The following is an 18,281-nucleotide window of genomic DNA, read 5'->3' as shown; positions in this document are numbered from 1 at the left end:
GAAAGTAGAACGAAAAAGAAGTGTCTTCGAAACCAGTTCATTATAAGGAGAGCTTCATTATATGGAAGTTCACTGTAGAGAAGTTCGACTGTATATACATATACATGTATATATACATATCTACATCGCCAAAACAAAAATTCTTAAAAACATGCTTTTTACAATGAATTGACCTTACCTCCTTAAAAAGCTACATGTGAAAACTTCAATCACTGCACTAACAACCTCCATAGGTATTGTGTAGGCCAGCGCAATAATTTCATTATTTACCCTTGCGGATAAGCAAATGATAGTTAAAGCAGCATCACTTGGCAGCATTACTACATAAAAATAAAAATTGGAGAAAACTTTAAGGACTTGTAGCAGCCCAAAATGGTCTAGATCTGTTTAGTTCTTAAACCAATTCGATTTACAGTAGTGTATGCATTGCAACTATTATGCATACGAGTACCATTGAATGTATACGTACGTATGTATGTATACATAAAGTGCTCACGAAAACAAACAGTAGCACTATGGTGGCATAATCGCAAGCGCAGGCAATCACAAAGACCCGACGCCATATCGCACGAGCTTTATCATTTCCATTACTCATTGCCGATTGACGTTTGCTTTCGCTCTAGTTAAAATAACACAACCAAGCCTGTCGCTAATACTATGTTTTGCATTTTCATACAACAAAAGTCAGTAAATACTTAACGGCGCTGACGAACGGTTCATAATCTTCGGTGAAAAGGAAAAGTGACACTCTAACCTAAGGAACAGTCACAGTAGTAGTGACAAATAAATAAGTTTTTTAACACTTTATAAACTAAAAAAAAAGTACAAAAAAATATTTAATTGATTAAAAATGAAGCAGAGCATCGTATATTTGCTATTCGCCATTATTATTTCGTCGAGTGTCGTTTATGGTCTACAATTTACTGATTGTGGTAAATACATAAATAAATTAGTTATTTTTTTTTTTGTAAATTAATAGGAAGAAGCGAAAATTTTCTACAGAAAATTTTACATCTACTAAATATTCGGGGAAAAAATCGAAGAAAAACTCTCTGAAGGAACCGTAATATTTGTGCGTCCGTATATTTTTATTTCCGCAGTAATAAATATTGATCTTCTAAAATGCGACAAATATATTTTTTTACTGTTTGTAGTTGGTTCATTCATCAAAAGAAAAAATTGCCACTGATCATAATATCAGAAATGGACTTTAACAGCTTACTTTATTAAGAGAGATAATTTTTTAGTGAATGTTAACGGGTAACATTTTTCAAGATTTTGACTTTGTAATAGAAAAAATCCTTGAGTTGCCATCCGCGTACAGAAGTCCAGACAAAAAGAGAAAGACGTTTAACCTTATTTACAACTTTGTCAAAGGCGACTTTGTCACTGCTGATAGGTCAATAAACTCCGTTAATGTTTAATTTTAACAGGCGGTACGACACTTGATACGAGTACAAGGTGAAGTCCAAAATAAACAAAACTGAACTCAAATAGAAACAATGGGAGCTTTGTTTTGATAACTTCGAGTTTATTTATTCAAAATAGTCCCCTCTGGCCTCGATACACTGTTTTACGCGATCTAAAAGCTTTTCGAAAGAGTGTTTCAGATCATTGACCGGAATATCCTTCAGGATGTCGGTACAAGCCTTTTGGATGGCCTCTTCGGATGCACAACGTTTTGCTTTCATGGCCAAATGCAATTTTCCGAATAGGTAGAAGTAACAGGGTGCCATATCAGGCGAATGCGGTGAGTGATTGATGGTTAAAATGCGAATTCTAGTCAAAAGATCAATCACGAGAGTGAATCGATGAGATGGTGTATTATCAAGCAATAAGCGCCAGCTTCCTCCTTCGCGGCATTCAGGAGGAATTCGACGAATGCGATACAACAAACGCTGTCAACTAGTTGATTAAAAAATCACCGTGAATTGGTTAGAAAACTCTCAGCCAATCAATTTCGAACAAAGAAGCTTAATTTGTGGGATCAATAAAGCGATAATCTAAATGTTTGCATCTGAATATAGCAAATGTTGGGTAACTAGACGGAAGTCTTAACTCCAACTTGCATCCTACCCAAACGGGTTTTTGAATTAAAATTTAGTGCTGATATTAATTCCAAACAATATTTAAAATCGGTGTCTCGATAAGTTTTAAATTTCTATTGGATATACCCGTTGAATCTGGCCTCCGTACTCCGTGCCAATCGTTGGAGAAGCGATGTCGAACGATATTTTCTTTCAATACTGAGATAGTCGCTGGATGTGTTTTATAGACTTCATTTTTGAGGAACTGCACAGAAAAAAGTCCATAAGGATAAGATCGGACGACCTGGGTGGCCATATTACCGAAACGATGCTGCCTTGGAATTATTCCCCACTGGTATCTAGGCGTCACTTTTGAAATACCTTTTGTTACATAAAATTCTTTCTTTAGTTATTTCTATTACATATAATACATACCCAATTCTTTTTACGAAAAATATCGTGTAAAAAAACATGTAAATACAAATTTGGGGATATGTTCCACAACTCTAAATAAAGTAGAAAAGAAGTAATAATGAAATGCGTATTACATAAGTACTTATAAAACAAAAACAAACCATTTTCTTACAAAAAAATAATTAAAATTAATACAAAATATGTAAAAACTCAAATTGTAATTAGAAATAAAAATCAAGTTTTCAACTCTTCATCGCTACTTGAAAAAAAAGCGTGCGCGTTTATTGCGGACTGGTCCAAAAATGCTATCATCAGCAGAAATGTCAGATATGTCCAGCCCATCTGTAAGGTTTTATTCAATTTTTAACGGCTTCTAGTTGTTTATACTAGATGGCGCAAAACTAAAAATGTATAATATGTATTTGCAAATGGCGTCGTACGCCAGTCATATTTGACACTTTTGAACTAAACAGCTGCAACATACAAACAGACAAGCAATGGAGCGCGTAAAGGTCAAATAAAAAATTCCAGCACTGAACATAATTTTTTTATTCGGCAAAAAAATGTTTTATTATTCAGTAAAAATATGTTTTTTTATTCGCTCAAAAAATGATTCAAAACAAAATTGGATGATTAATTTGGAGCCACCTTGTGCAATACTTGTTATCCTGACCTAAATATTACGTTGAAATTTTAATACACAGTCGGACTTGGTTAGTCCTGAAATGTACTTATGACGTTTTTGAATGAACATACATATGCACATATATATGTATCTTTACTTAATTTTACACGAAAAAATGTTACTTAATAAGGCATTCTTTTAAGAATTGTGTTTTGTTAAAAAAAAAATTTTTTTTGTTTTGGAGTTCGAGCAAGAACGAAAATTTCGTGTAAAAAAATGTATTAGTGAACAGTGTTATTTCAAAATCGTGTAAAAAAAGACCGCGTAAAATGAGAGTTGGGTGTACTTACTATGTACGTATGATAAAAATGGCAATATGTTTCAATACACATGTATGTACGTGCGTTAAAATATTTTGCGATAAAAAAGAACGCGTTACGGATTGCAAATGGTTTTTATTTTACTGAACAAAGAAACACAGATGTGGTATTAAACCACAAATGCCTTTAAAAAAGCAGAACTTATTCATAACTAATTCGTAATTGGTTACTGTGTTATAAAATGACTAATTTTAAACATACATATATGGTATGTATACATACATTCAGATGTATTCATGTATACACCTTAGGCGCGCTTCAAGATATTTATTTTTATAACCGATACACAAGAAGGATATAATTTTCTTTACATAACAGAGAGGGCCAAAATTTTACTTTCAGTTAAATTTCACAGCCTTATTCTTACGGAGTCGCCATATCCGTTTGGGTTGGTGCGTGACTACCATTTGGAAGTGCACAAGTTTGAAATCGCGGGCACGAAACACCAATTGTTAGAACAATTTGTATCTAAAGCGGCCGCTCCTCGACAGGCAATGACAAACTTCCTCATAAAACACAATCCGCCAATTGTGAAAACACATCAAAACGCATACCACAAAGAATAAGGCTGTTTAATTGAACAAAGTAGGAGGAGCTCGGCCAAACATAAATATAATTACGTGGTCTTACTGTCAATTGTGAGGTCTTACAATGGGAATATCAACTAATTTTAAACGAATATTTTTGCAGGCTTAAACTTAGTTTGAAAATTCACCACCTCAAACTAGCACTGAAAAACATGCACCAACAGTCTTGTGATAACCAAATAGTTATCTTTAGCGTTATCTTACTAAAAAAATTAAATTAAAAAAAATTTTCTACTCCGATTTACAATAAATACATCCAAGACTTCGGGCCAGGCAGTTTATTATTGATGAGTGGAAATCCAAATTATTTGTTTCTTTTGTGGGGACAACTAGCAAGTACAGCACTCAGACAGAATTAAGTCCATTGTACTGCACTCGGATTCCCTTTTCCCTTAAATCTACCCGACCTCCGAAGAAATCTGAGTAGATCTTGCGGTGCCAAGAAGTCAAAGTGGTCGCTTCTTAGCACATCAGTGCCAAAGACCTCAAACCTGATTCGAGCGAAGGCGGGGCAGATGCACAGGAAGTGGTCCGCCGTCTCATCCTCCTCTTCACAAGCTGGGCAGAGTTCAAATTATTACTCGGTCCTCAAATCATTACTGAATCTTATAAGCTAGAACGAACAAGATCCGTAAGAAAAACGTTTAAAGGTATACGGATCAGAAAACTCGGAGTTTCTACGTTGAATAAAGTCAGAAATACACGATTTCGTACGAATAAAATTAATATTATTATTTAAGGACATTTTTTTAATATTCAAAGCGAGTCCAGACTTCAAAATCCTAAAAGACATTTAATGTCAGTCTCTTTGAATATTTATTGCACCCGGTAAGTGTTTGAGTGCTCTGTAAAAACCGTCAGGTATCAAAGATCGGCGGCAAGATCGCTAGAACATCTAAAGATGATTCACTGAAGCCTTCTCTCTGCTAGGTAGTGTTGATTTACAGAATAGATGTTGTTGCTGCAATGGATAATATGCAAATGTATATAGATGGGACATACATATCTCTAAAAATTGCTAAGGCAGAGCTATAAGGCGGATGGTTCATTTTTGCAATATGGTCCCTAATCAAATAGGAGGTTAGGTTAGGTTTTTGTGGCAGCCGGCTTATAGTAGCAAACTCACTTAGACCATGTAGGCCCGTTGTTGTACCACTGTGTAGCACGGAAACCTTACTGTTTAGCTTTCATGGAGCCAGTTAGACTCTTTTATGAAGCTTAGGATAGGTTTTATCCCAACACCGGATAGTTCCGTGAGAGAGTGAAAATGGTATTTTCCTAGCCACCTTGCTCTACTCCTAGCTAAGGCTGGACAATTACAGAGGAAGTGTTCTACTGTTTTTTCCGCTTCCTCGTCTCTGCAACTGCTGTAGTATTCGTGCGAAAATACTCCTAGCCTAGAAGAATGCCTACCTATCAGCCAATGGCCGGTGACGTAAGTCACGACCTTCGAGATTCCTTTCTGATTCGTCTTTTTCCATATTTCATTAAAAATGTTTGGCAAAAAATGGTTGTGTCCAATGCCTTTTATAATAGGGTGCTCTATCACAGATGTTATATGGAGATAAAACACAATAAGCTGTTAAATTAAAATAGGCGGTCTTAATGAGACACCCATTATGCACATGTGTACATATTTAACGGTTGCATGTCATACAAGTAAATTTTTTCTCTTTTTCTGATGTGTCGCAGATCGCCATGTTAATGAATTTATTTGCTCGGCGCCATACTGTGTGTCGGACAAACAAACAAGCGTTGCTGACCGCCTTTATGTAATATTCGCACTTGTTCTTTTCCAATTTTCTTTTACATTATCGAGTTCTCGGCTCTTTTGTCAGTTTTGTTCGTTGCTCTTTCGGCGAATTTCATTCATAATATGACTACTTTTAAATGGATTTAATTAAATTAAATTAAACTGTATGCATGTATGTACATACATACATCCCGTACGAGAAATGAACAGGAATTCCAGTAGCAGCAAATTGTACATGCCAGCGTTTTGCTTTTTAGCGCTGTAAATAATTTCACGTAAAAATAAATGTAAGATCGAAAGCTATTTTAGACAGATGAACTGAACACCTTTCAAGGATATATTTATGAACTTTTCGCCCAAATTGTTGTGGGCACACTCCACCATGACCATCCTGGACGGACCTACAGTTTTATGTCGACTCCGAATATCAGTTGATTACAGAAATACTCGTACACTCAGAGGTTATGCAATTGCCTCGAAGGATTTCCAAGTGTGCTACCAATCGTAGGAGACACGTTAGAATCATTGTGTAGAGTTAGGTTTTGGGTATTATGAAGATCGATACCAATTTTTTTTTCGTTTTTTAAATTTCTTATATTTTATTGATTCCCGGCATTTAATTGCACGATATTAAAAACAGTCCAACGAAAATATATCGATTCCATGATATATGAAGGTGAAGGTGAAGTGCAAAATAAAGAAGACTGAGCTAAAATAAAAACGGCAAGAGCTTTGTTTTGATAACTTCGAGTTTATTTACTCAAAATAGTCCCCTCTGGCCTCGATACACTGTTTTGCACGATCTAAAAGCTTTTCGAAAGAGTGTTTCAGGTCATTGACCGGAATATCCTTCAGGATGTCGGTACAAGCCTTTTGGATGGCCTCTACGGACGCAGAACATTTTGCTTTTATGGCCAAATGCAATTTTCCGAATAGGTAGAAGTCACAGGGAGAGATGATGCATTGTCATGCAATAAGCGCCAGCTTCCTCATTCGTAGTATTCAGGGCGAATTCGACGAATGCGATGCAACAAACGCTTCAAACGCCAAGATATAAAAATGCATGGACGGTTTGCACGTTGGCATGAGCTCCTTGTGGACAACTCCTTGGGAATCGTAAAAACAAATGAGCATCGACTTGATTTTTGACTTGTCCAACGCGATTTTTGGCTCGTCTGAGGCCTTCCATTCGGCACTTTGACGCTTAGTTTCAGGTTCATGTTGGAAACACCACGTTTCATCCCCAGTTTCAATATTGTAAAGGAAATTCTCGTATTTTCTTGCCTATTTAATGAGGACTTTCGAATGTTGAATTCTGACCAATTTTTGATCTCCGGTAAATTTTGAGGAATGAAATGTGCACAGACCTTTCGTAAGCCCAAATGATCACGTAAAATGCGATAAATCGATGTTTTGGTGATATTCAACCTCGATTCCATGAATTTCAATGATGATTTCGGTTAATTTTTGATAAATTTACGAACAATTTCGTTGGAGTTTTCGGTGATTACTGATTTTGGGCGTCCGTACGTTCATTCTCATTTATGTCCTCACAACCATCTCTGAAACGTGTGAACCACTCATGAGCTCTGGCACGAGAGAGACAATCATCGCCATAAACTTTTTTCATCAATTCAAATGTTTCGGTAAACGTTTTAACGATTTTAAAACAAAATGACACAAACATACTGACATTTTAGACGTAATAACTTCGCTTCCACTGAACCGAATGTCACCAAGCTTTCACTGGAAATCAGTTAGGGATTTAACTTCCAAAGCACTAACTCGTTAAAAAGCTGGTGCCATCAAAAACATTTTTATGACGCCAGTCTTGTTTATTTTGTACTTCACCTTGTCATACAAAAACTAAATTTTGCCTTATATTTAGCATTTACCTAATTTTATTTAACTAAGCCATTAGTAAATTATTGTCGAAATTCATGAAGCAAAATAATTTGTTTGCTAAAAATTTCAATTCTCTTTCATTTCAGGTTCGAAAACTGGCAGTTTTAACAAAATAGTCGTATCGGACTGTGATACAACAAAAAATGAATGCATACTCAAACGCAATACAACTGCTTCGATTACAATTAATTTTGCGCTAAGTAAGTCAAACACGAGTCAACTAAACCTTGATGGTCGAGCACGCTTTTATCTCGAATAACGATCCATTCATGAAACTCAAGCCCTGGTTTCAAAATTGATACCTAATTCAGCGCTATTACTTCGTCTATTTAACTTTGTTGAGACTGTTCCGTTTTTTTTTTAATCTAGCCAGACCGAAATAAATTTTCTGCTGAGTTCATAATATCCCACCTACCTACCTACTACCTGGTACATCCTAGTAAAAACGCTAGGCATCGACTAGGCTCTCGCTCTAAGTGTGAACATGGTAGACCTGTTGAGCAATGAGCCGATATTTTGTCAAAAGATTCAACATACAGTCGATGCAAAGCTCAGGAAGTTCTGAGTGATTTCAATCATCAAATTTAGAGGAAAGCCTACAAAGTGACTAAAAAAGGAGGTGATTCATAGAATTATGCCCGCCTTTCTCCTTTTTTGCAGTAACTGCCACAGTTCGAAATCCTGCGAGTGTTTCCTAAACTTCATATGCTGAAAGTAACTTCCAAACTTTAGCATTTCTTCACTACAAGAAGGGATATCTTAAATCTTATTAAATTGAGACAAGCAAACTTCTAAGCACACGATGCTTGTTTCCTCTGCCCCTAAGTATTAGGAATTCTGAAAATATTCCCATCAAGCTAAATGAGGGCGTTATTCCATTGTTTCCAAAAAGGGGAATCTAGCTGAATACAAAAAATGGACAGGCATCCCACTGCACAGCCTGCTGAATAAGATCATAGCTCACATAAACAATAAAAGATTAGCTGACGCACTGATCGGGTAACGGTCTGATATTGGTCACATATTCTGAATTTGTTTTACCATGCGTTAGCAATATTTGATAGTCTCACCAATATTTCATAGACCACAGGCAACAAAGTTTTAATAAAATTGCTCCAAAAAAAAGTGTAAAAATATGCGTTTGAGGTTATTCCCACACAGTAGCCAATTAGTACTTGTAGTAACAATAACTTTTTGAGATCAAAATAGTAAAGTGACTAAAGATGAGATTATAGAGAAATGTCATTGGTTGCATAAATGAGTAGACTACCTTTATAGTATAAAATGTTTATAAAATTTAGATTGTTGATTAAACAGTCATAAGCATACATGCATATTTCAAGGGCCGTTTAGGCTGAGTATTTCATAAAATCTCATTTTTATAATCTGTAATAGTTAGAAAAGGGAAGGTTACTGAACTTTTGGTGATAATTTTTCACCATAGTTGACAACTTCTATTCGCTAATCTCTTAAAGTATATCAGTATTATCAATTTGTTTTTATTATAATATTAAATTTTATAGATGAGGAAGCCACTAAAATTTCGACTGTGGTGCATGGCAAAGTAATGGGCGTAGAGATGCCTTTCCATTTGCAGAATCCAGATGCTTGCGTTGATAGTGGACTCAAGTGTCCGCTGGAGAAGGGCGAAACCTACGAATATAAAGCCATATTGCCGGTGCTTAAGGCTTACCCAAAGGTGAGAAATGAAGCTTTTGTTGAAATGAAATAAAACAAAATAAAGTAGACAAAGTAGAATAGTAATAGTAGAATAATAGAAAAGTGATTAAAAAATTACAAAAATAAAGAAATACCTTTAAATTAGGAAGAGAAAATTTAAAAATAATTAATTAAGGAGATCATTCCGTGTGACGGGCTTTTTTTTAGCGTATTTGGCCATTTTTGTTAAGAACAATGGAAACTTAGAACTTCAAACTGTTCATCATAGTATGTGGTATTTAATGATATTTCCACTACAAGTACATACAATTTTTTTCGACTTCATTGTTCACGACTTATATTACTAGAAAGTCAATTTGGTGATAAAAACGTTGTCTGATTAATTGACCATTTCAAAAAAACATTTTTATCATTAAAATAAATATAAATATTTTGATGCTCTGGCCAAGGCGCGTTCATTAAAGGTGGTGGCACTAGACCAACAACAATGTTTTGTACGTTTGATTGCTAAAACAAAGTATTGGGAAACTAGAAAACAAATAATGAATTCGCCTTGTTTTATTCTGTGCTGACAGCCATACCGACACAACGAAAGAAAAAAAATAAATCAGCTGATTTACCAACACCACCTTTAATAGATTTGCCTTAGCTTTGGCTATCGTCGGATTACTTGAAAATATTGAGAATAGAATTTTTACGCAGTTTTTTTCAAAAAAGCATAATTTTCTGTGTCTATTTTATCGTATACGTACACAAAAACAGCTGATTTATAAACACCACCTTTACTAGATTTGCCTTGGCTTTGGCTATCGTCGGATTACTTGAAAATATTGAGAATAGAATTTTTACGCAGGTTTTTGTATAGATTTGCCTTGGCTTTGGCTATCGTCAGATTACTTGAAAATATTGAGAATAGAATTTGTACGCAGTTTTGACGTGATAACGTCTTATAATTCGATTTAGCCGGCTGCACGCACGAAAAAATGTGTCGTTACCTTGCTCATTTGCCGTTACCTTGCTCATTTATCGTTACCTTGCTCATTTGTCGTTACCTTGCTCATTTGCCGTAACCTTGCTCATTGTCGTTACCTTGAATGAACTGCAAGCGAAAGCGCGGAACGAACGACAAAGCAAACGAACGGCAACGTTCGACATCTTGCTCTCTCCTACTTAAGTGAGCGTATATATGTATGTATATGCGCATATATACATATATAAATTCAGGTATTTGTATTTGCATATGCCTTCTTATTGATTATTATTAATTTGATTTACTTGAAGAATTTAAAATAAAACCAAGTTTGTTAATAATACCTGTTGTTTTAATGTTATTATTATTAATTGTTTCATTATATATGAAGGAAAAAATGTATGGTAATATTTACCATATACCTTATAAGATATGTTGTATACTAATATATGTATATAAACATGCATATACATATACAATTTCGCGCAATTTTCAAAAAGAACAAATCTATATGTAAAGATGCATACAAATCATATGGACATATCAAATATACGAATCTATTCCGTACGCAAGCAAATGTAAGCTAATGTGCTTGAACTGCAAGCGAGAGCGCGGAACGAACGACAAAGAGCACAATCGGCGCCCGCGTTCGGTAACGTTCGACATCTGGCTCTGTCCTACTTGAGTGAGCATATATATGTATGTATATGCGCATATGTAGGTATATAAATTCACATACTTCTATTTGCATATGCCTTCTTCCTGTGTGCATGGTAATGAACCATTTCTCTGTTGAGAATAGGACGATGATAGAAAAAGTAGGAAATGAAAGGGAGTGTTTCGAGTGCAAAGTGTATTGAAAAAGGCAAATCGATGATGGTGCCTCTTAGTGTTGTTGACTTATTAACATCTGATGCACAATCGAAATTGAACATATTTTTCATGAATTTGATAAATGTTTCGTCATTTTTCACGTTTGTGTAAATGTAACTTGACCTATTCCATTGCAATTCCATTTACCCCCTCCTCTATATCCATGCAAATATCTATCAAACAAATAAAATTAAAATTTTGTTTTGAAAATTGCAACCCTTACATCAGTATTTTCTTATGACGTTGTCACGTTAAACTATCGTCAGTAAACCGACTTTACAGACAACCTCTTTTTTTTCAAAAAAGCATAATTTTCTGTGTCTATTTTATCGTATACGTAAACAACATGACTTAAACATTTTTAATTATCGAAGTACGGACAATAGCCACACATGGGCTATAAGATTGAACCAAGGTGAATTCGCTAAAGGTGGTGGCACCAGACCAACAACAATGTTTTGTACGTTTGATTGTCTGAAAAGTATTGGCAAAGTAGAAAACAAAGAATGAATTCGCCTTGTTTCATTCTGTCCTGACAGCTACATGGACACGGCGCAAGAAAAAAATAAATCAGCTGATTTACCGACACCACCTTTATTAGATTCGCCTTGGATTGAACGATATCGATTGAATCGTTTTTGAGAAATCATGCTACCAAGTCAAAAATTATGAGTTTCGAGAAAAACGTGTTTAAAAGTTCAGGTGCGCTCAACGGCACGCTCGGATACTTTCCCTCCTCTCTGCTATGATTTTTTAATGACATCAAATATTGAAACATCGCATGAATATTAGCACAAGAACGTTTTTTTTTTAACTGATTTGTCACCAGAAAATCGATTTATGTACGTTAAAAGTATAAGGCCGACAAAATAAGGACTTGTACTATTCTTCCGCCGTAGTCTTCAAATACATAACTCCGAATTTGCTAATTACAAACAAAAAAAAATTACGCGAATTTAAACAAATATACCGTAAATACATTTTTGTATTAAAAACCGGTTGTTTCTGAATTGATGTTCTATATACACAGTGAGTGTCACTAAAAATTGTACAGCTCTTTTTTGTGGTCTTCACTTTTTTCTTGGCTTACTTTTAAAATAAAAACAACATAGCTCGTAATTTTAAAAGTAAAAAAGAAACAAATACTTAACAGCAACAAATGACAGCTTGGCGCGAATATTGCAAAAAACCAAAAACGAAATATAGCTGTACATTTTCGTTATCAAGTATAAAAAATATTGTTGCTAATTTTCTTATGTTAAAATTCAAATAAATCTCTTCCAATAACTCCTCTGATGGATTGTCAAATAAAATCATAAGATAATGGTAACACACTTGCTTTACATTATTTACAACACTTTACTTTAAAAGTAAGATTGCATCCAGCCATTGCTTTCCGTTTATTCGCTTAGAAGCAATTTCTATTCGCATGAACTTCTGCTTATATACAGGTGCCTGTAGGTGCTCTCCTGGCGAGTGCTGTTGTTACAGCAGTTAACTTAACCCCGTCTGCGCGATGTAGTCACCTGTCATCTTCGTCTGTTTCATCTAGCGATAGACCCAGAAAGCGTGCTTTATCTCGCTATCTGCTGTCGCCAACAAGGCTAATTCATTTTTTGGTTTTGGCATAATGTTCGCAATTGTTGCCGGTCGGTTCACGAAACGAAAAAAACCAGTGCAAAAAAGGGTTTAATTTCAAAAGATATGTATAAATGCTCAAAAACTGTCTTGAAGTTAAAAGGTTATTAATAATTTAATAGATATTTAATATAGAAATATAAATTAATAAAGTGCAATAAAAAAATGTTTAATGATCTCAATTGCAATTTTTCTACTATAAGTTATTTATTTAAATTTCTTTATTCATAATTTTTTCAATTTTACAGGTTAACGTACTCGTCAAATGGGAATTGCAGGACCAAAACAATGAAGATATCATTTGTGTGCAAATACCAGCTAAAATTCAATAGATATGTATATATGTATATGAAAAACACTATCAAAAATGTTGAGCCTCTGCTAATCTGAAGGTTTGCAAAAAAGTTGCAGCTTGAAATAAAAATTTATAATAAAAAAAATTAAACTTAAAATCTAAATGTTTCATATGTTTTAATGATCAGCGCGCTAGGGTACAACTAAAAATACTTTTGGTAACAGCCTAGCAGAATTGAGATAAAGATATCATAGTACTTAATTATAATTAATAATAGTATTTTTGAAAATACATTGGAAACAGTGTATCCAAAAAGTGTGATGAAGATTGCAACGATACATGAAATATCTCCCACTTTTGTTTTGTATTGCGAAGAGAGCTGACGTCAGAATGAAGTAACTGTTTATTAAAGGCGTCACCTCTACTACTCAATTCGCCTTGGATATCACCCAAGAATGACAGAGAAAATGATTACACACAAATAAACTGGATTTGGAGGCTTTATATTCATTTGTGTTTTCACAATTTAACACAGGGCACTTCGTTGTCATTAGTTTGTTTAGTTTAGACTAGACAAATTCGCGAAGAATTAAGTAACTGTTTCAGAAGGCGCCACCTATGGCATTCAATTCGCCTTGCCTAGATGTTTGTCAAACTCACACATACGTGCTGTCAAAGAAATAGAATGAAAAAGAGTGTTTCTAACTGTATATTTGTACATTGATAAGTAATTCCTAATGCTGAAAACTGTGAAAAACGTACGCAGTCCCTTACCGCAGCCCCTAACGAGCACAAAAACGAGAACAACTGCGTTCATTAGTTCTCATTAGTTTGATCGTAACAGCATTATGTTGAAAGCAGTGAACGACGTAAACGCAATCCCCTGTCAGCTGTTCCGATCAAACTAATGAGAACCCCATGTAAATGAAAAATTCCTTCTTTCCGTATCGTGGTATCGTAGATTTTATTTCACGATATTTAAAAATTCCCATAAAACCCTGTCAGTTGATTGCTCTCTCACCACACAGTGTTGCCAAGCAGTATATTTCGAAATCATTTACAAAATAAACTTAGAAAAATTATAATTTTTATTAAAATACCTTAAAAACACAGTTAAATAATGTTAATTATATATAAATGAACTATTTGCATTTGTTGGTTTTTGGCTTTGGTTTATTAAAAAATTAAAAATTTTAACTGATAACGCGAACGTGTGAAAAAGTGTGTAAGCAAAAATATCAATGGCAACATTGTGTAGATACAACCAAACACATGCACACACAAACCGATATATTGTGTAAATATGTAATTAAAAGAACACAGTTGTTCTCACGGGATGAGTTTTTGTGCTCGTAGGGGCTGCGGTAAGGGACAGTGATTATCTCTGAGACAGTGCACGTCGTTCACTGTTTTCAGTATTACATTGTTCATTCGTAGGAGCTGTAGGAAATTGGTGTGGAATTTATTTGGATGTGGAATACCTTCGAGATGTCCAGAAACGTTATCGCAAATGGTAATTGGAAGTTTTGGTGCCGCCTCTGTGCTAAAGAGGACACAGGAAATATTGATGTGTTGTCGGAAGAGAATATAACACTAATGCCTGCAATCTCTGCTAGAAACCACAGTCAACTTCTTGCCACCATAGAAGAGTTTTTTCAAGTTTACGTAAATATTTAAAACAAATATCCAAGATAAAAAGTAAACAATGAATTTTATGTTAATTATTTAGATCGAACAGGATGACGATCTTCCCCATTCCCTTTGTGCGCAATGTTTTTCATTGGTTTCAACCTTGGTTAAATTTTCTGAGCGTGTAAAAACTGTGCAAGATATGTACGATGCTATTCAACAATCAGACCGAAAAACAGTGGATTTGAAAGTATTTCGAGAGAACTTTAACGTATTTGAGGACGATTTATTTATGTTCAATCTCTCGCAAACAAAATCAGCCGATGAAAATATACTGGCTGATGAGGATATTGAAGTTCCAGGAGATAGTGTTGTGAAATGTGAAAGTGAAATGGTATTTGAATGCAAAGGTGAATTGCAGGATCCTCTTGTTGATGACGTTGAAAGCATTGTTAGCGAAGTAGAGAGCGTTAATTCTCTAAACAACAGTGAAGAAACCGTTAGTATAGAAATAGATGAGGACGAGACGGTTGATAGTCTTAATGGACAACATAGTGCAAGAAATTTTAACGAAACATGTGAATCAGGGTTACTTAGTTCTATGGAAGAATCAATGGAAGACGATTTCTTCTGTGGCGACTGTTCAACACAGTTCCAACGCTTGAGCAATTATCGTACACATTTGAAGAAAAAACATGGAAGGGATTTGGAACCCTTACAATGTCCTGAATGTCCTAAATCCTTCGTAGGTAAACATGTACTAGATCGCCACATAAAATCACATCGGCCACTATCAGAGAGGCGTATATTTCCATGCCCAGAATGTGGCCTAAAATTCCAACAAAAAGATTATGTGGCCAAACATATAAAGTATGTGCACGAAGATAGCCGTCCGTTTATTTGTGATGAATGTGGAGAAGGTTGCCGAACAAAATCTAGTCTGAGGATGCATATGCTTGTACACAGCGACTTTGCGCCTTTTGAATGTGAAGTATGTAAGAAAACCTTTAAAATGAAGAAGCGCCTAAATGTAAGAAACAAATAGATATGCAAGACATAAAATGAACATCATTCAATTAAAACATTATTTATAGAGTCATATGGATATACATAGTTCCAGTAAATTCACCTGTAGTAAGTGCGGCTTACAACTAAGCTCACGCATAACCCTACGGCGACATATGGTTGTACATTCCGATATAAAGCCCCACAAATGTGATTATTGTGGGACTGCTTTCAAACGCGCTAAGGGTCTGAAGAATCATTTAATACTGCACAGCGGCCTAAGACTATATCCTTGTGAGTTCTGTGAAAACACGTTTACTAGCAGATCCAGTTGCCGTTCCCACTTAAAAAAAATACATCTTGATGAATTCGCTGCTTTAGAGGCTTCTGGTGTAAAAGCTTACACGAAAGATGTACCAAAGTTGGCCGTATTAAAGAAAGTGTAAGTAAAAAAATTTACACAAAAACTGCTTTAGTAAATTAAATTATCTTCCAGAATACAATCAACAGAAATCGATCTTAAACCAGTTGTTCAAAAACGGCGCGTTAATTTTCCATTGAACAAAAAAACTAAAGACTCACGTGATACAACAACCGTAAAGGAGATATTTTTCGCAAAAAGAGAAGCCAGCCATTTATCGTGATTTTGGGAACTTATATATATATATATACATATATATATTTGGCGCGTACACCCTTTTTGGGTATTTGGCCGAGCTCCTCCTCCTATTTGTGGTGTGCGCCTTGATATTGTTCCACAAATGGGTAACTTTTACATTACTATAAAATTAGATTAGTCTGATTAATCGGAATATAATAAAATTTTCCAAAATAAACACGTGGAAAAAAATCAAATCAAGTACGGGCGTTAAGACACATATTCTTTTAATTTGCGATGCAAATTATTTTATTTGGTTTTTACAGCCTAAATCGAGTTCATGTAGACCGAGTCAAATTATTATTATAAAAGATGAAATAAATTGAATTATTAAGGAACATTTACGTTGCGGTTGCTAGTAATCAGTTCCAGTAAGCACATCTGTAGTAAATGTGTGGACGAGTCGTCACGTCGCGGAGCGGCGAATGCTCGGCAGATATGCAAGGTAAGTGGGAAATAAAATACCACTCACGGACCAAAACACCTGCTTGAAGGTGCTGATAGTATCACCAAGCAAACCATCGAATCCGAAAGTGTCTATCTCGAATCGAGCGGCTTCTCGATCAGCGTTGTTGTTGTTGTTGTTGTAGCAGTATCTTCGCCCTGTCAGTGTAGTGTAATTACCGGTCGTCTTCGTCTAGCTCATCGAACGGTAGGCCCAGGAAACTGGCTGTTTCGACGGGTTGGGTCCAGAGGGAGAGAGGTGTGAGATGAGTGGGTTTGATGGGGCATGTGAAAAGGTGGTTAGTGTCGTGCGGGGTACCTTCACATGCTGGACATATGTTTAGTATGTCGGGGTCGATTCTGGATAGGTAGGAGTTTAACCTGCTACAGTATCCAGAACGTAATTGTGCCAAGGTTACGCGGGACTCTCGGAGAAGCTGGAGCTCTTCGTCTGCAATAGGTGGTGGTTGGACTCCGATAACGGCATTCGGATGTCGGGAGCTTAAGAAGGTGGTAAGGGTCTCCCGATGAATGTCGTTAATGGCCTGTCTGTACACTGTCTGATCCTTTTTTTCTCGGTCAGCGTCTATTTACCTGGTTAAAAACGGCTGAAAATCCCCGGACTAAAGAACTCGAAACGGGGAGTTGACGACATTATAGTATATTGTAGTATAAAAGTATGCCGGAATCTGAGTCCAGTAAGATTCTGGCAATGCGTCTCTGGAAACATTTGGAATTATGATGTGAGCTGGTAGCTGTAGAGACAGTCCCATTGGTATGTGGTTTAATACCCCACAGAAACTGCGGTTGAGATATTGCTATAGTTGCCCCGTCTCGGTAAAACCATGGCAGGCCTTGAAGGACGTCCTCAGTTCGTCGCCATTCAGTTGGTCGCTCAAGTTAGGTTGAGATTGCTCTTTATTAAAGCTTTGAACCACATTTCCAAACCAGACGAATATTGGGACGACGTTATATTTTAAGATGAGACAAAAATAATGCTGTATTACAAGAATAGGCCGACTAGAATATGGCGCAAGCTATTGGCAGCTTTGCAAAATGGAAATATAATTCCCACGTTTAAATTTGAAAGAAATCCCGTTATGGTTTGGGGGTGAATTCCAAGTGCATCAAGTAGGAGACTTTATTTAAATATATTGGAAAAAAAGTCGGTAGTGCTAAACAAATTTGGGTTTATCAGTGAGAAAAAACCAAATTTTATCAAGATAACGATCCAAAGCATAATGTGCAGATGTGGAGTCTCGACATAAATGTGATTGAAAATTTGTGTGCCTTTTAAAAAAAAATCGCTAAAAGATATCCAAAGAATGCAGCAGCATTAAAAACTGCAATAGTGGAGGAATGGCAGAAAATACAGGGCGTATACGACATAAACAAGTT

The 18,281-nt window shown here is 35.6% G+C and overlaps 2 protein-coding genes across 2 annotated transcripts; both read left to right on the top strand.

Moving 5' to 3' along the window:
• Positions 1-595: 595 nt before the first annotated feature.
• Positions 596-13,310, top strand: LOC128858860 (NPC intracellular cholesterol transporter 2 homolog a). Its single transcript, XM_054095397.1, has 4 exons — positions 596-932; positions 7,778-7,891; positions 9,215-9,390; positions 13,101-13,310. The coding sequence occupies exons 1-4, from the start codon at positions 851-853 to the stop codon at positions 13,182-13,184; spliced, it is 456 nt and encodes a 151-aa protein (XP_053951372.1). The 5' UTR covers positions 596-850; the 3' UTR covers positions 13,185-13,310.
• Positions 13,311-14,478: 1,168 nt separating this feature from the next.
• Positions 14,479-16,640, top strand: LOC128858859 (zinc finger protein 260-like). Its single transcript, XM_054095396.1, has 4 exons — positions 14,479-14,812; positions 14,877-15,806; positions 15,871-16,223; positions 16,278-16,640. Exons 1-4 carry the CDS (start codon positions 14,618-14,620, stop codon positions 16,423-16,425), a joined length of 1,626 nt encoding a protein of 541 aa, XP_053951371.1. The 5' UTR covers positions 14,479-14,617; the 3' UTR covers positions 16,426-16,640.
• The last annotated feature ends 1,641 nt before the right edge of the window (positions 16,641-18,281 follow it).

Source organism: Anastrepha ludens, chromosome 3, assembly GCF_028408465.1.
Source record: "Anastrepha ludens isolate Willacy chromosome 3, idAnaLude1.1, whole genome shotgun sequence".
Lineage (NCBI taxonomy): Eukaryota > Metazoa > Arthropoda > Insecta > Diptera > Tephritidae > Anastrepha > Anastrepha ludens.
Note: the sequence above shows the minus strand (reverse complement) of the source record. Positions and strands in the feature narration are given on the sequence as shown.